Raw genomic sequence first — 26,510 nt, 5'->3', positions numbered from 1 at the left:
GGAAGGTTCTAGAGGGTGAGGCTGCTCTGATTGGTCCTAGCAAAAGTTTGGTCTCTTTTACACAAAGAGAGTGATAGGATACAAAATGAGATGAGGCTTAGGCCTGTGTTTCTCTTTTGTTTCTATGGTTATTATGCTACCGAGGCTCCCATTCCGACGACGGGGAATGATACAAAGCATGGGAATCTATGAAAGTTACCAATACTGGGGAGCCAAAGTTACAGGTAAGTAACTTGTTTTCTTTCCATACACGGATTGATGCTATTGACTCTAAGATATCGGATATGGAAACCCGACTGGATGCTGTCCAAGGCTCAGATCAAGATCTATTATTTTTGCATAGTAAAATCATTGATTTTGAGGATCGTAGTCGTAGAGACAATATTTGATTTTTTGGATTTCCGAAAAACATTGAAAAGCAAGACATGAAGCTTTTTCTATATGAGACTCTTCCCATTCTGACTGGTATTTCTTTTACTCCTCCTCTTGAAATACAACGCGCTCATAGACTGGCTCCTCTACGCTCTGATGCTTCTGCTCGACCTAGACCAATTATTGCTTGCTTTCTTCAACATGAGCACACTCGACAGATCTTGTCAATAGCTCGTTGACGTGGCTCCCTCCTATTTCAAGGCCATACTATTCATATGGCGGCGGACTTCTCCAAAGAGACAAATGAGACGGAAGGCGTTTCTCTCTCTATGGCCTCAGTTGCGTCGAATGGACATCAAGTATGGATTATTTGAACCCGCACGTTTTCGTATTACCAGGAATGGAGATTCCAAAGACTTCTACGATCCTGCTCTTCTTCAACAATTTTTGGATACTATCACGTCTGATGACATGGATACTCAATCTTTCTCCTGTGCTCAGACTTCTCAGTCCAAGGCATCGTTTACAAGTCCTACAGCGTCTCCTTTGAGACTCACTAATGACCCTCTGCAACGTGGTAGGGATATTACCCGTCTGCCTCGCTCTCAGGATGATAAGGCCTCAGCACTGCATTCAGTCTACTCCCTCACCCACACACCACAAAGGGATAAGTCTAGATCACTTCTTAAACAGTCTTCAGATGCTGACTGATTTCTTTTTCTGTTCTATTGTTTCTTTTACTATTTTATAGATTATGATAATTCCTGTTATCAGTGATGCTTTAACTGTTTACTTAGTCACCTGAGGAATTCTAGTATTATATAATATGGTCACTTTGGCTTTCTGTTTTACTTTGTGCTCTACGTCTTACTGTTATCTTGTATGTTTTCAAATTTTACATTTTTATAGGCTTTATAGGAGTATTTACCCATTTTAGGCCTTGCTCATTATATGCTACATATGTATTACCTATTACATGGGGACTCTCTTCCTGCTCACTCCCTTCTCCATGTTGTGGTTAATGTTGTTCAGCTTCATACTGTTCATTCACTTAATCAGATACTCTCTTTTTGCATAATGTATTGTTATTATATTGTTTTACCTATTTAAATCTAATCTGTCTTTATTTATACTCATGTTTTCTTATATGTGTTAATACCCACCCCCTTTTTCTTCTCTTGCTTACTACTTCTTTTCCTTTCTCTATTTGGCATTGTCGGCTCTGTTCCTCCCTTTCATGTTTCATTAACTCTCTTTTCCCCTTCTTTTATTATATACTATGGGGGTTCCTTCTTTTACTTCACCTCCTTTCGTTTTCTTTTCTTTTATTATCAAGTTAATATTTACCGTATGGTAATTGCACCACGCCTTTAATCATTTTCTTTATTCACTGGCTGTGTTTTATGATGGTATTTCATGTTTTCTTACGATTTTTGATAATGTCATCCTACTCTATGATGTCTCATATATTCCATATTATCCTTTGCTCTCTAGATCCCCATTCTTCTTTCCTCGTAGGGGGTCCGGTTACCCCTTGGAGCTGCTTTCAGTGCGCCCAGACCCGTAGATAACAGTCTAGGTTCTTTTCTCCTTTCTTATTCTATTTTCTCTCCATCTTTAATACTTGTTTTTCTTCTATTTCTATCTGCTCTGTCTCTCTCCGATACTCACTTTGCTTTTCTAACCTACTTTTGTATTTTCTTCTCTCCTCTTTTTCTTCTTTTCTTTCTTTTCTCCTATTTTATTAGTTTTTTCCACCTTCGACACACTTTCTTTTGCTTCCCAGAGTAACATCTTTCTTCTCTTCCTTCGGTCTACTTTTTTCCCTTCTTTTTTATATACCTCTTGAATTTTCTGATCATGTTCTCTCCTCATTCGCGGTCAGTGATTTCCTGGAATGTTCATGGACTCACTCATTATATCAAGCGTAAAAAAGTCCTTACATACTTGCGCTCTAAACATGTGGACGTTGCTTTATTGCAGGAAACGCATTTAGATGATATTGAATCTAGTAAACTCAGCAGAGATTGGGTTGGTAAAGTGATTCATAGTAGTGTTTCCAAGCATGATCCCACCAACCCTAACCCTGTTCGCAAGTGTGGGGTAGCCATTCTTTTTCGAAAGTCCCTTCCCTTCACAATTCTCAAAACATGGTCTGATCCAGAAGGTCGATATGTGTTTAAGTTGAAAATTGGGAACTCTTTTATTTGTCTTGGTTCTAGTTTTGCTCCATTAGGCTCCAAAAAACAGTTTTTTCTTTGATTGAACCGTCTTTTCACAGAAATCAATGCCTCCCAGTTTCTCATTGGAGGAGACTGGAATCTGGCTCCAGACCCTGCCCTTGACAGGACAGGTTGCTTTGATACCGTTAATGCTCCAGATAGAGCCATTTTACGGGACATTCTTGCTGACATGGTCTTGTTGATCACTGGAGGCTGAGTCACCCTCAGGACAAAGAATATACGTTTTTTTCCTCTACACACGGTACATTCTCGCGTCTGGATTATATTCTTCTTTTGCAACAGGCAGTGCAATTGGTTACGCAGTCCTAGCTCTTGGAAGCAGCCATATCTGACCATTCCCCTATTCTTTTATCTCTCGATTTGGGTCTCGAGACCAGGTCGTAAACCATGGCGCTTGAATATAGCCAAATATAAGGCTCCAGCAGATAAACTCCTTTTGCAATCGCATCTCCACGATTACCTTGTTCTTAATAATACCTCAGTCTCTTCTAAGAGAATGGTTTGGGCAGCGGCTAAGGCAACAAATAGGGGTCAACTCATGCGGGACGCTAAATTTCGCAATGAAGAAAACGCTGCTAAGCAGACTGCGTTGGAGGACGACATTCGCCGACTTTCTCAATCATATATTTCAAATCCATCCCTCCAGGTTCATAAATTATTGGAGCAAGCGCGGATGTCTCTTAATAGGCTCTTTACCTCTAAAGCACAATATGCCTTGCAAAAGATGAAAGGACGTCATTATGAACAGGGGGGAAAGGCTGGTCGGTTATTGGCTGCGCAATTGAGACAGAGGGAGGCAGCTATGGCAATACCAGCTGCCAAGTCAAGTGGTGGCGATGTACTTACTCGGCCACAAGAAATAGCTGAGGAATTTGCTTCATTCTATAGATCTCTTTATTCTCGAAGCACCCATATAGACACACTTGAGATGTCCAAATTTTTAGATGCAGTTCATCTTCCAAAACTCTCTGATGAATGTTGAGCCCTACTGGATGGTGTTATTACGAAGGATGAAATTTCTTGAGCTATAGCTGCCTTGCCATATCATAAAGCTCCGGGTGATGATGGTTTTCCTCCTGAATTTTTTAAATGGACCGGTCAGAGTATGATTGACACTTTACATGCTGCATTTGGGGAAGCAGTGGAGGAGTCTTCTCTCGGACCTCTTTCCAACATGGCCGTTATAGCTGTTTTGCCACAACCTGGTAAGGATCTTTTGTTATGCAGTAGTTATAGACCCATATCTCTTTTAAATTCTGATGTTAAGATACTTGCTAGCATTCTTCATCACGTCTTCGTAAAGTTTTACCTTCTTTAATTCATAATTCGCAGGTTGGTTTTGTTCCAGGTAGGTCATCTCGGAACTATTTACGCACTTTATCTCATGCTTTATGGTCAGCTAAACCTCTCACTGATGATGCATTACTTCTTTCTCTGGATGCTGAAAAAGCGTTTGATCGCATTGAGTGGGAGTATCTTTTTATTATCATGCAAAGGTTTGGTTTAGGCGATCAGTTTATAGATAAAGTGAGACTGCTTTATGATATTTCCAATTAGACGAGGTACTCGTCAAGGCTGTCCACTTTCCCCTCTTCTTTTTCTTCTTGCAATGGAACCTTTAGCTGCTGCGATATGTCAATCTGCTGCAGTGGTAGGCGTCCCTCTTCCAATTGGTCATTCTAAAATTTATTTATAAGCGGATGATATTCTCCTCACACTTACTGATCTTCCTCGTTCTCTTCCTGCTCTTCTTCGCATCATCAATGATTTCTCTTCCTTTTCTGGGTACAAGATAAATTGGGATAAAAGTGAAGCATTACCCATGTTCATTGGTACTACAAAAGCTGTAATTTCTGGTTTCCCTTTTTGTTGGCAACCATCCCGGCTTAAGTATTTAGGAATCTTGATTAATAGAGGGTTGGATAATATAATCACAGACAATCTGACTACTTTAATCGAGCAAATGCAAAGAGACTTTGATAAATGGAAGGCTTTGGGTTTATCCTTATGGGGGCGGATCCAGGCGGTCAAGATGGTTACCCTTCCTCGATTTCTTTGTTTTAGGTATGCTTCCTTTTCACATCCCCCTAACCACTCTGAGATCCATTGACTCCAAAATAAAACTTTTTGTCTGGGGAACGGCTAAACCTCGTCTTACCTTCGGAAAATAAAAATCTCATCAGTTACAAGGGGGTTTGGGTCCCCCCTCTATTGAACACTACTCACTTGCTCTTCATATCTTACAACTTACTTTTTTTCTGCCTAAGTCTAAGGACATGCCTCAATGGGTCCCACTTGAACGTCATCTATTAGCTTCTGGTCTTGGTTTGTCCCTTCTATATGGCAAAGGAGTCAGTCCTGATTCTAAAAACCCTATCTGCAATGTATAAATCTTGGCAAAGAAGTCATCGTATACTTAAATCTGATCCGCGTATTCATATCAAAGCTCCTTTATGGCTCAATTCTGCTGTTCGTGTTGGGGGTCGCACTTTGTCCTGGCCTGTATGGCAAATAAGTCAATTGCGCCCTGTATCTGCTATAAGCGAACAAATTTTATACCAGAGACACACAATAAATAAGTCTGTGTGTGTATCAAATAAACATTTTCCAAAAGGTGAGCCCCATGTACACTTAGCACCATCACATAGTTTCAGTATAGCACAGTAACAAGAGCCCTCGATTACTCAGTCCCCCAAATGTACTGATAATTCCTCCCCTACGTTCATTCCCTTAGGGATCTTAGTTCCAAGGTCTATAATATATCTGGATTCAAGCATGCGGAGCTTTCTTATCCGTACATTTGGGGGACTGAGAAATCGAGGAAATAGTAATGTTTGAACTTATTACTATGTTTTAATACAGTTCGCGAGCAATGATGTGATTTACACTTGATAAAGTTACATTGAGACACTTTAAAATGGCGCCGAAAATCGGCCAAAGCAAGTCCGTCTTCTATTGTGATGAATGTTTGACCATGTGTTCTACCCCACCCTGGTTTTAAAATGGCCGCTTTTCGGATGATACATTGTAAAACATACGATTAAGGCATCGCCGAAACGCGTCATGTTATACTTATCCCTGGGAATCATCGATTAAAGTAATTTATGGCAACTGAAGTTCCTGTGCAGTGCTTTCCTAGTATCTAAAAGGAGAAGGGAGTGAGCGCGGATATATATATATATATATATCTATATCCATCCATGAGAACTCTCTCAGGCACCAGATTGCTGCAGCTGGAATGTCGTCATGTGGCTCCACAGTGACGCCCGAGCCATATATATCATACGCGGAGCGCACCCTGGTAAATTCGAAAGCTGTCCTGGGTAGCAGAGCTTAGGTGTATGTTGGTTAAACACTGTCTGGAATTATCTGAGGCCACTCCCACACATTCACCTATTCTGACCAAGTCCTGTTCTCTGGGCCAGTCTCGTTACAGATCTTTGTTGCTTTTCAAGTCTTCAGATAAGTCCAAATCGAAGAAAAAACTCAGGATGCCCATGCAGGCCTTCTCCCAAACTCGCAACGTTTTGAGAAGTCACAAGCACATCAAGGGGCCTGCTCTCTTACTCCCAGTCCCCTGCCAAGGTTTCGATTCCACACCTGGTTCCAATGCACTCTGAGTTTCTGGTCCGTTGGCGATGCTGCAACAAATTGAAGCATTAAAGGGTGCCATGTTTACAGCTTTGGCCTGCCTTCATTGCCCCATGGATATGTGGAGGCCCACATCTGGGTTACCACCACTTGGTCCGCTTTCGGAGCTGGCTGTGCTTCATGAACCCGCTTCAGGTTCAGCTCTGACTTTAGAGCTGATCCCACACCAGGCGGCACTATCCGTGTTGGCTCCTGCTGCATCAGCACAGACCACAACAGAGGAAGACGTCAAGCCCATAGTTCTGTGCATCTCTGTCCCAAATCTCTCTGGAACTCGAACAAAGCTGCACGCGAGTTCAGTTCCTATGCACCGACCCACATTCCATCCCAATCAGACAAAATAATGCTTTTCATAGAGGCCACCTTCTAGTACTCACAGCTCTTTGGCACGGACTCTGCTCAGAGCTAACCTGATTATGGTGATGATTTATTCTCACAATATGAGGAGGACACTTTCTCCCTGGGAGGTGTGCTGTCTGTCCCACCGCCCCCTCCCCTCATCCAGTCCTTCTACAGAAGGATCAGCGTTGCTTGCCATGGTGATTAAAAGGACAGCCAAAGTACTGGATCTCTAACTACAATTGAAATAAAGACTAACATGCTCAAAGAGGCCCTACAACCATGACAATCTTCATCGGAACCTGTTCGTATTTAATGAGGCACTTACTGATATTCTCATGAGCACTTGGCCAATACCTTGTTTGTGCCCACCAGTGAATAGAGAAGAGGCACATTGCCATAAACCAGTTCCTCGTGACCCTGCCTTCTTAATTCAGGGCAGATAGGACTTGGAATAATGTGAGCATATTGAATTTGCCCCCTCAGTTTCTTCCTGAAAAAATACAAAGATCTAAAGTAGAATAAAGGCCTTCTTCTTTCTTTAGCCCCAGGAAGTAACTGGAGTAACATCCAGTCCTTAATTCCGATGCTGGGAACCCTCTATTTGAATCCTTGGTCCAAAAGAGCCTAGACCTTCTGCAGCACAATGAACAAATGGTCCTCCCACAGTCACTCTGATGTCCGTGAAATACGCGGCGGATCGGAGAGGATTGGTAAGGCATATTCTTCTTGAATTATCTGAAGCCCCCATCTGCTGCATGTAATGATCTGCCTCTGGTGGAGGTAAATTGCAAAAAACACAGTTGGTGGACAGAATGCAGAACAATGTCTTACATTCACCCCAGTACAAAGATCTGGGCCTAAATCCATCGTTTTTGTGCACTCCACACCACCCTAGATCAGACAATGGCTATATGCAAATCAGCCTTGACCCTGTGCCCCATGGGAACAGTCCAGCCCGAACTACCAAGCCATGTCTTTCCTAGACCGGAATCAAGCATCCAAGGACCGGTTTCTGGCTATCAGCCTTCTTCAGCCTGGATAGCTTGACTTCAGTGATGTGGAGAGCCTGGGTCTCCCGTCTGAGCATACCCAGCCCACTCGGGGTGAAAATTGCAAAAAAACACAGTAGATGGACAGAATGCAGAACAATATCTTACATTCACCCCTGTACAAAGATCTGGGCCTAAATCCATCGTTTTTTTGCACTGCACACCACCCTAGGTCAGATAATGGCTATAAGCAAATCAGCCTTGACCCTGTGCCTCATGGGAACAGTCCAGCCCGAACTACCAAGCCATGTCTTTCCTAGACCGGAATCAAGCATACAAGGACAGGTTTCAGGCTATCTACCTTCTTCAGCCTGGATAGCTAGACTCCAGTGATGTGGAGAGCCTGGTGGAGGTAAAACCTTAGCTTGCCTCCCAACACGATGGCCATGTGTGCTGAGGGCAAACTAAAGCGGTTTGGTGGTGGGAGGGGCTTGAGTCTGAGCAGTGCGCTGCCCCTGAAGGCACTGTTGGCAGGATCCCTGACTCTGGTCTGGAAAGGCTTTTGGGGGGGGTCTCTTGCTGTGGAGGAGGGCCTTGGCGTTGTCTTTGAGCCAAACCCCTTATAAAGCCTCAAAAGGGGCGAAATTGTTGAGGATAATGCCACTCGTGCAAAAAGGCCAAGGGAGCGCTTTGTAACTCTGAATCTCCATAGTCTTGGTGGGACATTTATTCCAGGGTTGCACTCATCTTTGACTTTGCTGTTCAGTAGCAAGTACATTGTGAAACAAAGTATAGTATACTTTTGTGCATGTTGTAAACCATACTGTCTAATATGTGAGGTGTTACAACTCTAGAAACTGGCACAGCCTCTCCTCGGTTCTGCCCATCATTGAACTGGCAATAGGAATATTTTTCACGTTGTCCAAGAATGACGTAACACTGTGCCTGATGACAAAAATGTAAACATCTAGAACAAGCCATGGTCTTTTTTGAGAACAAATCCTCAACTGAGCTTTGTCACTTTACAGCAGTTAGACAAGTATGTCCTCCTGCCTCATCACCATTGGCGCCCCCCTAAGGTGTGGTCCCCAAGCACTCTATGCTGCCTACAATGCCATGCCGACTTCACTTTTGGTTCCACTGTCAAAACTTCCAAGTGGAGAGAGAGAGAGAATGGTAAAGTCAACTTGATGACCAGTCCTTAGGTGCAGCTCCTTCCCAGGACCCAGAGATTTGTCCAGTTAGAAACCTGGCTCTTGCCGTGCATTGTGAAGAGTATGTCCTAACTGAAGACTAGGCTGACCATCTGCCCTATAACCACACTAGCAAGGGCCTATATTTCCAGATGGGAATATCTTTTACACCTGTTCATTCCTTCAGAGGAAGTCTCTTTCCATCATATTGGAAAACAGTAGCATCATTGGAGTCGACTCTACCCTCTGCGGTCTCCTAGTCCTCCTCGAAAGTTTCAGAGCCCCTGCTACCTTTTAACACAAAGCATTATTAAAACCTCTCTGGCTGCTTTGGAAACTCATCCCTGGGCTTAACAGCACACAAACAAATAGCTAAATGGCATAGACCAGCCCCTTGTGATCCAGATTTCTTGTTGTCGCAGCGATCACCGAAAAGTCCAAGTCTCCTGCAAAATGAAACTTTGATGCCTATTCCATGGCCCCTCCAGTTCCAGAATCTAAAAGATTAGACTCTGTGGAATACAACTCCTTTGCTCATAGCAACCCCTTCCACTGCAATTGAATATCATGCAACTTCATAAACTACTATTCCCCCCGCTCTGTGGAAACTTGAAAAAGCACCTGTATGAGCTGGTTATCAATGGTTTCGATCTTTTAAAAAAAAATCCTATAGTAGGAGTTGGATTCTGAATACAGTGTCCCTCAATCAATTGGTACAGCTTTCACAGTACACCCTCTCGCTAGTGTGCATTCCACTGAATCCTCTAAAGATTTTGAAGCCTTGCTAACCCTTCAGCAATGAGTGACTATTCATCAAGAAGACTAAGAGCTCCCTGAAAAGCATGAAGAGCGGTAGAACTACAGCTCACTCGCTGGGCCTACACTCCAGAAAAAAGGAGTTCCACCCTATCCTTTCTTTTGTCCCCTCTAAACTGCCCTCCTTCTAACAGGACATGCTCTCTGGCACATGCCTTGATTTTGGAGGAGGGAGTTCTTGTCTTTTTAAACAGAGCCATTGACTTTGAGTCACTAGAGGGGCATAGGATTCTGCTTCCTTTACTTTTCGGTGAACGTAGGTCTAATACCTCTGCTTCTCTAATCTATTCATTTGGCAGGACATGTTAATTTTGTCCGGGAGTCAAGTCCTGCTGGCCCTCGGTGCTCAGGCTCTTGTAGGACACCTATTTTAGTCTACCAAATCGCCTGCCCAGAGACCTTACCTAATGTTCTCCTTGGGATCTCAGTTCACAGACCTGCCATTTTGGTAGAGTTAGTAAGTTTTGAGAAAAGTCATTTTTCTTTGTTTAATTCGTTTTTATTAACGTTTTGCACATTATTAATAAAGCATAAAGTCAGAGCAGCGCTCATGTAGCAGGTGGAAGAAGAAAGAAAAAGTGATTGCCAGTAGTGCGGTGCACAGTAACTAGTGGCAACAGGAAAAACAGAGATGTAAGGTATGGTGAGTACATCAAACCGTGAGGCAATATACCAGGAAGGACAGAGCAGTGCTGACAAATCACAGCACCAGGTAGCATATGAATGATTCAGGTACAGTGCAGTTCAAACCCAACCGGGGACATGGGGCACAACAAAATAAGAACAACATAAGTGAAGGAAGGGTAGAGGGGATCCGTATCCAGTGTAGCCGGGTGAGGGGTGTGGGGGGGGGGGGGGGGGCAAAGACCACCAGGACCTGGGGAACGTATTGAGAAAAGTTGTGTCTGCTATGGCGGCTTCACTCTGGAAATCAGGAGTCCTTGTAGTTCTGTAATTAGATGACTGGCTGGGGAAGGTAGGGGTTGGTAGTGCAGGCGAAGGAACCTTTTTAGCATACTATAACCATTCTCCTCGACTCCAACTCCAGAAATCTCATCATATCCCCATGCAGAGGGTGACCTTCATACGGGCAGTACTGGCGATGACTTGCATGAAGGCTTTTACTCATCAGATAATTGTGGATATTCAGGATATGCTTTTGATGTTTTTGATTCCGGAACGGATCCTGCTGCTTTAGGCCTACTCCTGCTGAATCTGATGGTCTCATGCATCCTGTTGGTGCCTCAAATCTAGTTACAGATGAGAGCTTTTTATTGGTGCTTGTGAAATCAGTGGTTCTAACATCAGTAAGGCATCTCGGCTCTGGGGCACATCTTATTCAGTCCATCCGGATCTGCAGTGGTCCTTTCAGCTTATTGAAGACACTGAAACATGGCAGGCAACCTAGGTGACAGATGCCTCTGCGCTTGTCTTGAGGACTCATTTTGCTGGAAAAATTATGCAAGACCTTTGGTCCATATTGGAACCGCGTTTCCACGTAAACCTGCTGGAACTGAAGGTGGTCTACCTTGTAAGGTAAGGTTTCCATCCTATCATCTCAGACCTCCATTCATGTTCTGTCTGAACATCATCCATTATGTGAACTGCAAGGATGGTGTGAAGTTGTGAATCCTCTGTTGGGAGGCTATTCATCGGCTGCAGGGGATTTTCATGGTGATGGCACACCTTGCAGGCACCTGCAACGCAACAGTGAATGCCTTGAGTCTGCTTTAGTTACAGGACCACAAATGGGAACTTAATCCTGAAGTGATGAACATGACCTTCTTCAGGTTCTGGTATCCATGTGTTGATCTCTTCACCAGGAACATGAAGTATTCTCTGTTTTGTACAAGGCACTGAATTATTCAAAGTGGTGGTGTCTTTAGGTCCAGTTCTGACTTCTGCCTGAGGTTGGATACATTATTTTGGCTGCCATGAAAACAGCTACAAAACCCATTTATGTAGATTGCTGGAACAGGTGCGTTCAGTGGTGTGAATCAGACGAGTTGAACCGATTTAGTCTTGAGTTTTACAATGCTGCTTGCTCAGTAAGGTCAAACAGTTGCTACTGTTAATGGTTGTTCGGGTGCCCTGTCTACCTTCATGTGTCTGTAGTGACATGATTTCTAAAACAAAAAATTATACTTTATTTTTTTCCTCCCACTGGTTTCTGTGGGATTTGAATCTTGTGTTGCCATTCCTGATGGCCTAGTCTTTCGAGTTGATGCACAGTTACTCATTTTTGAATTCTCTCTTTGAAGACTGTCTTCTTGATTGCAATTACTTCAGCTACTTAGGATACGAGTACTTCAGATCCTGTCAGTTTATCCACCATTCACAGAATTCTATCTTGCCATATTTGTTCTTAGTACCTGCCATCTTTTCTACCAAACGTGGTCTTTGCCTTTTAAATGGGTCGATCTGCGATTTTTCCATCTTTTTCTCCTCTTCCTCATCTCCACCAGAGAGGAGGGGCAGCCAGCTATACTGGACCCAAGGCTTCCTCCTTCCTACAATTGAAAGGACAAAGTAGAGGAATCACATGTGTTCAGGCTTCACTAGAGCCAAGAATGCAAGGTGCTAACAAGGCACACCATTTTATGTTGGGTTATTCTCTGTATCAAGATCTGCTCTGCCTTGGCCAACGAATGTCTTCCAAAGGATATCCGCTCACTCTGAAGGACCTCTGCTTCTTCCACTGCTCAGACTACAGGCGCTTCCGTACTTGACATCTGGTGGGCAGCCATGTAATCATACTTTGATACATTTGCTAAACCATGATGAATATTATTACTTACACACAATGATGTATACTTACTTAGCCAGGACTGTGGTGCATGATTTCCATGTTTAATCTGTAATACTCAGTCCTGCTTCCAAAAAGGGAGCTGCTTTGCAGCTCATTCATAACATCTGGAATAGCCGGGGAGCTGTATCCATCTGAGGAAAAAGTTGGTTTTATTTTGGGAACAATATTGTTAGTGCATATATAATCTTCCTACAGCCACTTCACCACCCTCTCCCCTCAAATGAGAGTTAATTATGTGTTTAATAGGGTCCCAAAGTATGCAGTGTATGGTGGTAACTTGGCTATTGAACAACCTCTCTTTTTAGAAGATGTGCTTAGTGTATAGGGAATGTGCCAAATCAGTGTGTGTACACATGCAGCTGACAGCAATTTGTTTTCTTCCAAAGTGGTGCACCACCTTAATTTGGATTTGGCCAATGCACAATACCTTAATCCTGCATCAGATGTACAAAGTACAAAAGCAGAGATTTTCCATGTACTTCATATAATGTCAAATGAGAAACCAATGCCCAAAATTTACAGAGATTGGATGAAGTTCTCAATTTAACTTACGTTTAAATGAATGAATGAAATAAAAATAATTTTTTTATAGAGCGATAGCTGCCGTGAGGCGTCCTAGCGCTGCGGACTGGCGTATGTAGGTTAACGTTGAACAGTGGGGCCTAATCTGATTTATTAAATAACAGGGTTTTTCGCTTTTTACGTAAGGACAGCAGGTTGGGCTCTGATCGTAAATGGAGGGGGAGGGCGTTCCAGAGCCCTGCTGAGTTGTAGGCAAACGATCGGCCCCCACTTCTGACTCCCTGAATCTTGGATACTGTGACGTGAAAGAAGGAAGCAGATCTAAGCTGTCTGTTGGGGTTGTAGTGGGTGATCAGGGAATGATTAATGGTGGCCCCTTTTTTCCAGAAGGCACGATGGAGAATGCACAGGCGCTTAAATTCAATTCTTTACTTGACTGGTAGCCAGTGGAGATCTCTTAGTTCTGATTTTACGGGGAGGCGATGAGGAATCTGGAGAAGGGTTCGCGCAGCACAGTTCTGGGTGAACTGAAGCTTGTTTAGAGTAGCCTGGGGGGCCCCAAGGTAGAGAGCATTCCCAAAATCCAAACAGGATAAAATGAGGCCCTGGATCATAACCTGCCTTGCCTTAAAGGGTAGAAGGGGAAGGATTTTACGGATGAGCCTGAGTATACCATAGCAGGTGGCTGAGAGTTTGGCTGCTTGGTGATTGAAGTTCAGAGACTTATCCAGCCAGGTACCCAAGCTCTTGATTGTGTCCTTGGATGTAGGGGCAGGTCCAAGACAAAGTGGCCATATGGATCCAATAGAAGAATGCGGGGAGTTACCAAGGACCATCAGCTCAGTCTTGTCTCCATTCAGTTTGAGACAGGACGATGTCATCCATGAAGTAACTGTTTCTAAGCAGTTCCTCAGGTTACTGGGCTCGGGTTGGGGTTGGTTCAGAGCCACCACTAGCTGAGTATCGTCTGCGTAAGATGATTTTTAGCCCAAAGGGGCGGATGATCTCAGCTAGGGGGCTCATATAAACATTAAAGAGTGTAGGGCTCCTGGAGGAGCCCTGCGGGACACCGCAGCTAAGAGGTTTGCTGGGGGAAGTGATTTCACCCTCGAAGACTTGGAATGGCCGGTCAGACAGGAAGGACTCAAACCATGTGATTGCTTTTGCTGAGATTCCTAGATTGATAAGTCTGCGCCGAAGGATGTTGTGGTTTACAGTGTCGAAGGCAGCACTTAGGTCAAGAAGGATAATGGCAGCCGTACCTCCTTGATCCATGGTCTTCCTGGCCTCTTCTGTCAAGGCGAGGAGAGCGGACTCCGTCCCGTGCATGGGTCGAAACCCTGCCCGGGAGGGGTCGAGCAGGTGGTTGTTTTCGAGGAACTCTGTCAAAGTTTTATTAACATGTTTCTCGGCGATTTTGCTTAGCCAGGGCAATAGGGAAATAGGTCGGTAGTTCCCTGGGTTCTTTGGGTCTAAGTTGTTTTTTTTAAGGAGAGCTTTGACCATGGCCGGTTTCCAAAGGGACGGGACGATACCTGTGGTTAGGGAGGCATTGACCAAGTCGAAGATGGTGGGAAGAATGTGCGTAGAAACCATCCACAGGGAATGACGGGGTGCTGGATCGTTAGGGGAGCCAGATTTTACTTGAAGCATGATGGATTGTAGTGTGGCTGAATCCAGAGGGCGGAGGTTTCCAAGAGAGGCTGAGGGTTGGATCCCTGGCTCAGTTGGCTCAGTGTGTGATAAGAGGAGTTGAGTATGGGGGAAAGAGGAGTAGATGGTATGAATTTTAATGTAGAAAAACTCTGCCAGATCGTTACAGTGTGATTGGGCATTGAGGGGGGTTTTGAGGTTTTTCTGGGAGTTTGAGAAGGGTTTTTGCAATTTGGTATATTTCCTTGGGCCTGGAGGCGGCTGCACTAATTTTATTTTCAAAAAAAGTAGCTTGCGCGCTTCTGATGTCATTTTTATAGTTTTTTTATGGCAGTTCTGTATGCGATTTTTCCGGTGGGTGAATAGTCTAAACGCCATTTCCGTTCAAGTTTTTTAAATTGGCGTTTCTTTTCCCCTAAATCCTTGGAGTACCAGGGGGCTGTCTTGGTGCTTCGTTTGGATTCGGTATGTTTTATTGGGAGTACTGAATCTAATGATTGTGTTATCCATCTATTATAGTTTCCATTGCCTAGTATGGGATCGAGGATGCAGAGTGGTCACGAGATTTCGAGGGTCGCTGCCCATTTGGTCTGGGGGAGTTTTGACCAATTGTGTTCCCTCCAAGAAGTTGAAGAGGGAGAGGGGTGGGTGATTGGGGATGACCCAGGAGATGGGGACCAAGAAGTGGACCGTCCACGGTAAGGGGGAGGGGGGTTCCTATTAGGAGGTTTGCACAATTGCTAAAAATAACGTCTAGAAGATGACCCTTGGAGTGAGTAGGTTAAAACACTAATTGTTGAAGTTGTATTGCCGCAAGACTGGTGGTCAATTCCAGGGCAGTGTGGTCATCCATCGAAATGGACATTAAGATCCCCAAGAAGGGTATAGTTAGGTAAGGGGCGTGGCTTGGACGCCGATCGGGATGGCGGCGTGAGCTTGCAGCTCCGCGCAGGGTCCCGCTAATTCTCCTAAATTCAGCACCCGGAGCGACCCCTGGTCGAAGTGACTGGCCTACGAAGAATTGGGGAGCGGTGGAAAGAGCTTTGGGGCTCGCTGGCCCCGTGGAGACCTCGTACGACGACGGCCGAGGTGTTGCTGGAAGTGTGAAGAAAATGGCGGCGGCGCGGGCCGATGGCTCCGGACACCGACACTGAGCGGCATTGGCATCGACTGGCGGGGTGGCCCGCTGCTGTGAGATTGGTGCTGTGAAAGCTATAGATGTGGTCCTGACGGCGGGGAGTTTGGAACCCAGCATTGATCGGGTGCTGGGGACGATTGCTCGTCCCTACACCTCTCCCCCTCCCTCTCCCCCCGGACCGGGCGGCGGCGAGGCGGACAGCGCTGGCCCTCAAGATCCTTGGAGTTGCGAGCATTGTAGTGGCACTTTGTTGCTTTCATTGCTGAGACGCACGTCCCACTAAATAGTGGTTGCTGGGACTAGGCGAAACCCTTTGCCCGTGACGAAGCAACCCAAGATGGCGGCTACAGGGGGAGCGACCTCCATGGAGCGGGGACAGGAGGATGGGGCTGCACTGTCCCAGGTTGGCGAGGCCCCCCCGCCGATGATGGACCAGGAGCAGCGGCTGCATCGGCGCTTGGATGCGATACTGGATGCTATCACCTCGACCAAGGAGGCATTGCAGCAGGACATTGCGCAGGTCGCCACGGGGCTGGGGCTCCTGCGAGCAGATCATGCAAAGTTGGCGGATAAGGTTAAGGACCATGACCAGCTCTTATTGGACCTGAAACCGGCGGTGGTGACCGCGGAACATAAGATAACGGACATCCTGACCCGGCTGGACATGCTGGAACGACGGGCGGAGAATGCCGAAAGTCGCAACAGAAGGAATAACGTGCGGGTCGTAGGCCTGCCGGAACGAATTGAGGGGGAGGATGCGGTGGCCTACATGGAGGAATGGTTCTGGACTGTGGTGGCACCGGAGGGGCTTACTCCTTTCTTTACACTGGAACGGGCTCACAGGGTGCCGGCTCGCCCGCCAGCGCTTGGCCGCCCCCCCCTGACCGATGGTGGTGAGGCTCCTTCATTATAAGGACCGGGACCTCCTAATCCAGAGAGCTCGAGCTTCGGGCCCATATGAGGTGGAAAACAGCAGGGTCACGATCTTTCCGGACTACACTCAGGCGGTCCAGAAGAACAGGGCATCGTTTCTGGCAGTGAAAAAAGAACTGAGGGAGGAGGGCATCCAGTACTCCTTGCTCTTCCCGGCCAAGCTGCGGATAATCCTGGATGGGACCACGCACTTTTTTCAGACCCCGGATGAAGCGTGGCAGTGGCTGGAATCGTACCGAGCTGGCACGGACAGGACTCACAATAGTCGGCGGGATCGGACTAAACAACCTCAGGTCCGGCAGTCACAAAGGATCCGCTCCCGCAATTGGCGTCAGTGGGAGAAACGGGAGGCCCAAATGGCTGCAGACAAGAGAGAGGCGCTTGCAGCGACGGCGGCCATTACGGGATCGCAGCCGGGGAGTGAACTGGCAGAGACAGACTCTGGCGACGACGGCGGCAGGACCGGAGAAGAACTTTCGGAGGCGGAGAGCATGAAGGGGCCGGTGGTCACCCCCCAGACGTCCGACGGGATTTTTCATGGCTGATTATTCATTGGGACTTGGACTCGGTTCTTGGTAGGGTCACATCCTGCTGGAGCTGGGTGGGTCGCCGGGTAGGGTGCCGCGCTGGCATGATGGGATGGAGGGCGCGGGGCGCGGGCTCCGCTTGCCGGGATCGGCGATAAATCACCCCCCCAGGGCCCTTAAGGCCTTCTGTGGTGGCGACCACAGGTTAGTCGGATGTGTGTTTGGTTTCAGGTTTGGATCGGGGCTGACACAGGGTTTGTGGGCTCTGTCCTGGGGAGTGGGGTTCGGGGTGTTTTCTTTCCTAAAGTTTGTTTTGGGGGGGGCAACTGCTATGGTGTGGATATTGACTGGCTACATTTGAATTGGATCGCTCTCTGCTGGTATGGGGACGTTACCTAACTTGAAATGCCTGACGTGGAATGTCCGAGGGTTGCGAACTATGGTCAAGCGCCACAAAGTACATGCGTATTTGGTGAGGAGGGGGGTTCAGGTTGCCATGTTGCAGGAGACTCATTTAACGAAACAAGAATGTACCGCACTACAGAAGAGATGGCGGGGGCAGGTATTTGGCACCACTTACTCAGCGTTTGCTAGAGGGGTGCTGATATGGGTGAGAGCGGGGATACCATTTCAGGTACTGAATCAGTTAGTGGATCCTGAGGGCAGATATGTGGCGGTGGAGGGGAGGTTATATGGTCGGGATGTGGTTCTCTGTTGTGTGTATGCTCCAAATGTTGATCAGGCCCGCTTTTTCGATGGTTTATCCGGGTCCTTGGCCTCCTTCCTAGCGGGCCCGGTGATACTGGGGGGGGACTTCAATTCGATCATGGATGTGGCCTTAGACAGATCTCACCCCCCCTGGTTGACTCCCCGGTACGTAAGCTAGCCATGCATAGGAAGGATTGGCAGGATAGGTGGGGCCTACTGGATGTATGGCGGGAACAACACAGGGATGATAGGGACTACTCCTTTTTTTCAGCACTCCATGCTCTCCACGTAAGAATTGACTCGGTGCTGTGTAGCGGGTCCCTGGCCCCACTGATCTCCCATACGGAATATCTGGCCAGAACCATCTCGGACCACAATCCTCTGCTGGTGCATGTCCAATGGCAGTGGGAGCGTTCCGCGATTCCAACATGGCGGCTCAGGCCCGACACGCTGGAGGACTCAGTGTTCTGTGAGGCGGTCCAGCAGGGCATCGATCAGTATTTTAGTGAGAATGAGGGTACAGCTACATGTAGGTCCACTGAATGGGATGCGATGAAAGTGGTGGTGAGAGGTGTGTGCTTGGGTAGGTTTTCGAATGCCCGATTATCAGTGCTGAATGCGCTTGCCAGTGCGGAGGAGAAACTGAGGGAACTGGAGCGGCGCAGACCGACCAGACCGGACTTGCAGGCCCGGTTGCTGGAGGCGAAGGAGGTGGTGGCCACCGAAACGGAACGGTTACGGAGCTATGACTACAGACAATACGCCATTCGAGCGCATGCCGAAAGGGATAAGGTGGGTACGCTCCTGGCCAGGCTTGCTAATCCTGAACTTAGAGGCTGCCCGGTCCTTAGCATCAACAATGCACTGGGGGAAACGGTGTATTCCCAATCGGCGGTGCTGGAGTGCTTTCGGGCTTATTACGCGGAGCTGTACGAGAGTCAGTTGGGAGTAGAGGCCCACGAAATCGCGGCGTACCTGGAATCGAGGCAGCTCCCGGTCCTTGACGATTACGATGCGAAAACCTTAGGAGGGGCGATCACGCTGGCCGAGATCAGGACGGCCATTAAGCACATGGCGCGGAATAAGACGCCCGGGGTAGATGGCTTACCGATAGAGTTCTACCAGAAGTACGTGGATAGTTTGGCGCCCAGACTGCTGGTGGTGTATACGGAGGCTTACAGGGTGGGGGTTCTGCCCGGATCAATGAGAGAGGCTCTGATAGTGCTTTTGCTAAAACCCGGCAGGGCAGCGACGGATGTGAGCTCCTATAGACCATTGTCCATGTTGACGGTGGACTACAAGATATTGAGCCGGATCTTGGCCACCAGATTGGCCCCACACATGACTGGCCTGGTGCACAGGGATCAGGCGGGGTTTATCCCCACGAGGAGCACGGCGTTAAATATTTGTCGCCTGGTTGGGATACTGGACGGTGCACTGGATGCGGACGGTGCCCAGGCGGTGTTGTCTGTAGACATTGAGAAGGCTTTTGATAGTTTGGAATGGGTCTATCTGGATGAAGTGCTAGTGAGGTTTGGTATTGGTGAAGGGTTCCGCAGGTGGACGAAGGTGCTGTATTCCTCGGCAACGGCACGAGTACGTCTGGGCAGTTTGGTGTCCGCAGCTTATCCGGTCGGTAGGGGAACGCGACAGGGGTGCTCCCTTTCCCCTCTTTTGTTCGCACTGGCGATGGAACCCTTGGCGGTGCATGCCAGATCGGGAGACGGATATGCAGGGATTGCAAGCGGTGGGCAGTTGCACCACATCTCGCTGTACGCGGACGATCTGCTGCTGTATATGGAGGACACGGGACGGGCTTTGGAAGGGGCGATGGAAATGCTGTCAGAGTTTGGCCGGTTGTTGGGCCTCCGGGTTAACTGGGCGAAGACCTGTGTCTTCCCGCTTCGAGCGGATGCACCCTGCCCTGCACATGATTTGGGAGTGGTCTGGGAGCCATCTTGTTTTACTTATCTGGGAGTCCGTATCTACCACGAGGCCGCGGACCTATTAGAGCGCAATATTGGACGGTGCGTACGGGCGCTGAGAGGTTGTATGTCCTTCTGGGCATCCCTTCCCCTGACGGTATTGGGTAGGATTGCTCTTTTGAAAATGGTAGCGCTTCCACGACTCCTGTATTATTTCCGGACGCTGCCCATCTGGATTCCTTAGAGGATCTTTAGGGACTTGCGGACGATGGTTATTGATTTCCTTTGGGGGCACGGCCGCCGTAGAGTGGCACTGAGCACGTTGCTACGCCCTAAGCTTGAGGGGGGGGGGATGGCCGTCCCTGACTTTGAATTGTATTACTTGGCGGCGCAGCTTCTGGTTCTTACACAGCATGTGGCTAGGGTGTTCAGGGGGCCGGAATGCGACCGAGAGTTGGGGATCCAACGCCATGTACTGGCCTACATCGTTATGCAGCAAAAACTGGAGTCGCGAGGCCTCACTATGGAGGAGCGGACGCTCAGGCTATGCTGGCAGAGGAGTCTGAGGAGGGCGAAGGCGACGCGACCATATGCACCGGAGATACCGATCGGCATGTTGACAGCTCTGCCGCATGGGGGCGATTGGTCCCCACTGTCGGAATGGGAGGAGTCGGGACTGCAAGTAGTAGGGGACCTATATGTTGACGGGACCTTGGTGCCCTTCGGGGTGCTACAGGAACAGTTTGGGCTGCCGGAGGGGGGCTTCCTCTTGCATGCGGCGGTGGTGGCGGCCATACAGAAACATTGGAGGGGGGTGCTCATCGAACCGGACACGACCATGGCATGCCAGTACGTAGTGATGGCCGCTGGCACCTTTAAGGCGGTGACCTGTCTCCATAATAGGATGCTGAACGAGGGGCTGGAGCCGCTCCTGGGGCTGAAAGCGACATGGGAGGCGAGCATAGGTAGGCCCATCCCGGACACGGTATGGGGCCATATACTTCAGCGTACGTGGAAGGGCACGAGGAACGCGCGCTTCCAGCAGGTGCACTTCTTCGTATTACATAGGGCCTACTTGACTCCGGAGAAGATCAGACGGTACTTCCAGGTACAGGACGCACGATGCCAGAGGTGCTTGGCGTCGGGGGCGGATATGGACCACCTGTTCTGGGGCTGTCCGAACTTGGAGGCTTACTGGGCGGAGGTGGGGGAACTTCTCAATGCAGTGACCGACAGGGAGGTAGAGTTTGATATGGCGGCGTCTGTTGCTCTGGTTCCCACACACCAAACACACCAAGGTAACAAGTAAGTTTATTGACCATGGGCTGATACTGGCGCAGAGGGAGATTACCTGGCACTGGAAGTCCAGGGAAGGACCGTCTGTGAGGAGGTGGACGAATGACTTGCTGAGGTGGTCCGAGTGCGAGAGTGTGCTACGAATGAGGCAGGCTGTCAAGCTTGATAATGAGAAGACCTTAGAATCAGCGCGTGCATGGGAATTGATAGTGCAGGCCTTGCGCGACTCATTAGTGGAGGATGAGGACTGAATGGATAGGACTCGAGGACACCGCGAGGCTTATGAGTATAGGGATGTCATTGGATCTGTAGCGGGACCCATGCAAGAGTCAGGAACATGGCACACACCATTAGCGGTTGCTGGGGGGGTGGGAATAGGGGTTGTCTTGGGGCTGTTCGGGGTGGGCTAGGAGCCGAGAAGCGGATTAGCTACGGCAGCGATGCTGGACTGGGGCCTGATGAATGTGTCTATGGAGCGTGGGTGGATGGTGGGAAGCGGCAGGGGCGCGCAGGATGGACATGATGAGGGCCTCGTAGGGTACGGGGAACGGAACGGCAGCGGCTCTGTAGCACTGGAATGTTAGCATAAGATGGCTGATGTTGGGGACAGGTTATGGTTGGGGGGGTAAAATGCGGATACGTAAAAAGATTTCGACCATTGTCCCTCAGGGACGCGCACCATGATGTCTTGCTACTACATTGGGACGCTGTGCCGCCCGGCCTCCGGGATGCGGGCTGAATGGCTGTGTATGATATACGCTCTTACGATTGATGCGGGGGGACACCATGAGTGGATTGGTTGAGCAATTGTATGCTATGGTTTCTAATTCTGCAATAAAAACAAATTTAAGAAAAAAAAGGGTATAGTTAGGTAAGCTGCATATAGAAGAGGGCAGACAGTTGAGAAATTGTCCAATGGTCCCGGGTGGGCGATATACGAGTGTGCCCGAGAGAGTGCTAGTGGGGGAGAAGTCTAGGGAGGAGAGGCTTTCACAGTTAGGTATTGGGTTGGGGGACCTGCGGCAGTCCTATTGTTCTTTATAAATGATAGCTATGCCACCTCCTCTTCCTGTTGGGCGGTCTTCGCGTAAGATTTGATATCATCTCGATAAAGTTTGAATGATATCGGGATCTGACTCAGTATGGAGCCAGGTTTCTGTCAAAAACAGAACGTCGGGGTTCAGTTCATCTAAAAGTAGAGAAATCTCTAAAGAGTGTTTAGGAAGTGATCTGCAGTTCAAAAGAAACATGTGTCGCTGTGTGGTTTTGATTGGAGGGTCTGGGTGGGGATGAAAACCACAATGTGGGCAGATTGAGCATTGTTCAGCTGGGTTCCATGAGGAGAGGCAAGGGGCTGAAATCGCTCCCCTAAGTTTGAGTAGGGAATTAAGGCTGTAGCTTCTGATTTGGGTGGGAGAATGACCAGAGGTCATGGCCTCTGACCCCGGCCGGGCGCAGACAGGCTTGCCTTTGTCGCGCCTTGAGCTTTTTAGGTGACTGAGATCTATGTCTGACGATCCCATAAACCTTGCATTTTGTTTTGCAAAGATGAGGTGGGTCTAAGGGCATATCGATCTTTTTTTCAAAGGTAGTTATGAATTTCTTTTGAAATGAAAACCACATCTCTTCCCACTACCTTTAAAATCCATCCTCACCTGCAGAGATCCCTCTATACCCTTGGCGTAAAATGTATGTGTCACTAAGAACCTAAAACGTCAAAAAAGCTAAACAATTGTTTTCTTCTACATAAAGGCACATGAATTCTAAAAACATATTTTATGGGGAGAATTCTCTCTTTCTCAAAGTGATGACTCAACACATGATGTAAGACAGCTAATATTTTGAATTTTAAAGACAATGCTGATGGTAGAGAACTAGAGTTACAAGAAAGTAATATTTCCACTGTGATTAAAGTCGGGAGCTGCTTCTTTTTGAGATTCGTGGGAATCCTACGTGCAGTGAAAATTGTACTATTTAGTCTCTTGACTGCTGCTGTTGATAGCCTGGTATTTTTCGATGATGCTAGGATGCATATTACTCTTGGTCATGAATCTGGGTATTGGACATGAGGCTTCTGGATGTGTTTGAGCATCATATATATATATATATATATATATATATTTATATATATATATATATATATATATATATATATATATATATATATATATATATATATATATATATATATATTCCTCCAGTCCCGCCCTGGTTAAGAACGGGTCCGACACATGCTGGGGTTGCTCACAATGGTTTATTTCTCCAATTTTGCAGCATAAAATAACGCGTTGTGCACACAGTTCTCTGTCCCTGGCAGACGCGTTTCGGCGGTTGCCTTCCTCAGTGCCGGGATGTCATTAAGTGTGCTTCAAAGTTGATGTTTGTTCGCGGGGCTTTTTCATAAGTCCTGTCGAGGGCTACTATTGGCTGGATTTGGTAGCCAATGGAAAGCGAGCTGGGAAAGTTCCGTTTCACAGGTGTTTTTCGCCGCTTTCCTTTTCCGAAGTCCCCGAATGCCGTAGCCAGATCTCGCCACCTGGAACATGCCTCTAGAGTCCAAGGTAAGGTACAGTGACCCACCCTGGCATACAATAATGTCCTCATTTGCGGCACTGCTTTCGTTGGCGGCTTCTGATTGGAGGTTTTCTTCCATTGCCAGGCAACCCCGTTAGCAGACCATCTGCTCCCTCTCCCCGTTTCCTATACAAAGTCCAGGTCGGGGGGGCGCCACGTTGTGCAGTCTATGCACTGAATCCAGAGAGTTGCCGGCATACGTGGAGCTCCAGACCGAGGGGCGTGTCGGATACAGCCTGGCCGGCCTTTGCTTACATACTCCTCCAGTCCCGCCCTGGTTAAGAACGGGTCCGACACATGCTGGGGTTGCTCACAATGGTTTATTTCTCCAATTTTGCAGCATAAAATAACGCGTTGTGCACACAGTTCTCTGTCCCTGGCAGACGCGTTTCGGCGGTTGCCTTCCTCAGTGCCGGGATGTCATTAAGTGCGCTTCAAAGTTGATGTTTGTTCGCGGGGCTTTTTCATAAGTCCTGTCGAGGGCTCCTATTGGCTAGATTTGGTAGCCAATGGAAAGCGAGCTGGGAAAGTTCTGTTTCACAGGTGTTTTTCGCCGCTTTCCTTTTCCGAAGTCCCCGAATGCCGTAGCCAGATCTCGCCACCTGGAACATGCCTCTAGAGTCCAAGGTAAGGTACAGTGACCCACCCTGGCATACAATAATGTCCTCATTTGCGGCACTGCTTTCGTTGGCGGCTTCTGATTGGAGGTTTTCTTCCATTGCCAGGCAACCCCGTTAGCAGACCATCTGCTCCCTCTCCCCGTTTCCTATACAAAGTCCAGGTCGGGGGGGCGCCACGTTGTGCAGTCTATGCACTGAATCCAGAGAGTTGCCGGCATACGTGGAGCTCCAGACCGAGGGGCGTGTCGGATACAGCCTGGCCGGCCTTTGCTTACATACTCCTCCAGTCCCGCCCTGGTTATATATATATATATATATATATATATATATATATAGAGAGAGAGAGAGATATATATATATAGAGAGAGAGAGATGGATATATATATAGAGATAGAGATATATAGATATAGATATATAGATTATATATATTGTGTTGTGTGTGTGTATACTCCGTGCACAGTTTCTAATAAAGTCTGGCTTTAGTGCACTGCCTTTTTCTTTTGTAATTCGTATTGTATTTCCACGGCGTCAATGTTATGTTGAGTGTATTTTACAATGCATACTTAAATAAAGGAAAGACATTTCCTTTGAACCATGTAGGTGTGCCAGATGAATGCTTCCTCCTCCAGATAAATATTTAACATTCTAAGGGGTTGAAGTCATTGCCTGCAAGAAGACAGTCTTCAAAGTGAGTCAAACTCCATCAGCTCTAAAGGAGATGCCATGAGATAATCAACACAAGATTTGAATCCCACCGATCGCGATGGGTGGAAAGAAATAAAGTAAACTTTTTTAGAAAATGTGCTAACTTAAACAGAGATGCAGAAGTTACTGAGTCCCTAAGTGTTGGGCTGGATCTAGTACTTTATTTAAGCTTTGCTCACTAGGTGCCTGAGTAACTCCTGGAGTGGAGCCGTCTGGGCGCCAATATTGTGAGCAATGCCATTCTGTTACTCAACATAGGTTCAACCAGCACTCGGGATGTCTATTTTGATTTTTCCAAGTACCAGAGCTGTTTAGTTTTCCAAACATAGTTTAATCTTATTTTTTTCCCACATTTTATGTCTGTAGGTGTTATAATACCCAGTACTTGGATAGAGCCCTGCATACCCAAGTACCAAATGTCTTTGTATGATCCTCAATAGTGTGCGTTCCTTGGGTCCTGACCACAGGTTTATTTCCCTGCACGTCAATTTTAAGTATACAGCCAATGGCATAGGGGGATGGAAGTTCAAAGCCATTATAGCCCGACAAGAGCGAGTGAGATGGTATCCTGGTTCCTCATTCTGTAAAGCAACCAACCAGACTGTCGTAATGTACTGTGAACCTTTAGCTCGTGGCCACATGCAGGAAAATACTTTTAGCTTCAATCTCATATCTGAAGATATTTCTGTAAGTGATCAATCTGTGGGGAGGTAGATTGTCCAAAACAACTAGCAAAGGTAAGTAATTTGTACTTGTTCTTGTGACTTTTTGAAGTGTAAGGCTCTGTAGATCTTACATTTTTCGAATGGTTTGTTTTTCAGAGCACTTTTCCAGTCCTCGATGAAGATTTTGGATGACGTTATGCAGCCATGAAGAGACCATTCTTCAAGATTCAAGCTAAAATTTGGCTTCGCCGCTATGTATATTATGTTTATGTACTGTAAAAAAAAAAATACATTTTGTACTGATTGTGTGAGGATAAGTATGTAATTCAATTCGTATTTTTAAGCCCTGGCTTTTGATGCTGCTAAACTGAGGTGCTTTGTATTTTATTTTATCTGCTTGGTGTACATAAATATATATATATGAAAAACATTTACAGCTACATGGAAGATCATTCTCTAGAACGTTACTGGGTTATTGTCTGCACAAATCTACATAGGAACATTTGCGAGCGGTTACGTTCCTGGCAAGCGATGCAGAAAGTAAGCTACAGTGGTCCTAGCTTTCCAGTTTGACCATTGATGCCTTTTTTTCTTCAAGTTTATTGTGCGATAGCCTGCCTCAATTTCAACTAGGATCTGCCAACTACTGCATTTTGTTATGGTCCACAGATAATTATATATTTTCGAAACAAATCAGTTTATTCAACGTAGTAAAATTTCTTTTTTGCTTCGTTTCCCCAAGTACACCTCTCTCAATATACCTCTTTGCCTTCCAGGAGTACTATAATACACTGCCCTCAGTTGATAACACTTCAAAAATGTTTTCTCA

General features: G+C 47.0%; 1 protein-coding gene across 1 annotated transcript in view; it reads left to right on the top strand.

Moving 5' to 3' along the window:
* Positions 1 to 26,121, top strand: part of NCAPG2 (non-SMC condensin II complex subunit G2) — a 431,039-nt gene extending 404,918 nt beyond the window's left edge. Inside the window, exon 28 of the mRNA XM_086941500.1 lies at positions 25,838 to 26,121. Within this exon, the coding sequence (XP_086797626.1) occupies positions 25,838 to 25,889 (52 nt within the window). The 3' untranslated portion in view covers positions 25,890 to 26,121. The remainder of the gene's footprint in view (positions 1 to 25,837) is intronic.
* The last annotated feature ends 389 nt before the right edge of the window (positions 26,122 to 26,510 follow it).

Source organism: Lissotriton vulgaris, chromosome 10 (assembly GCF_964263255.1).
Source record: "Lissotriton vulgaris chromosome 10, aLisVul1.2, whole genome shotgun sequence".
NCBI classification, from domain to species: Eukaryota; Metazoa; Chordata; class Amphibia; order Caudata; family Salamandridae; genus Lissotriton; species Lissotriton vulgaris.
The sequence above is the reverse complement of the archived record's forward strand: the minus strand, read 5'-3'. Positions and strand labels throughout refer to the sequence as shown.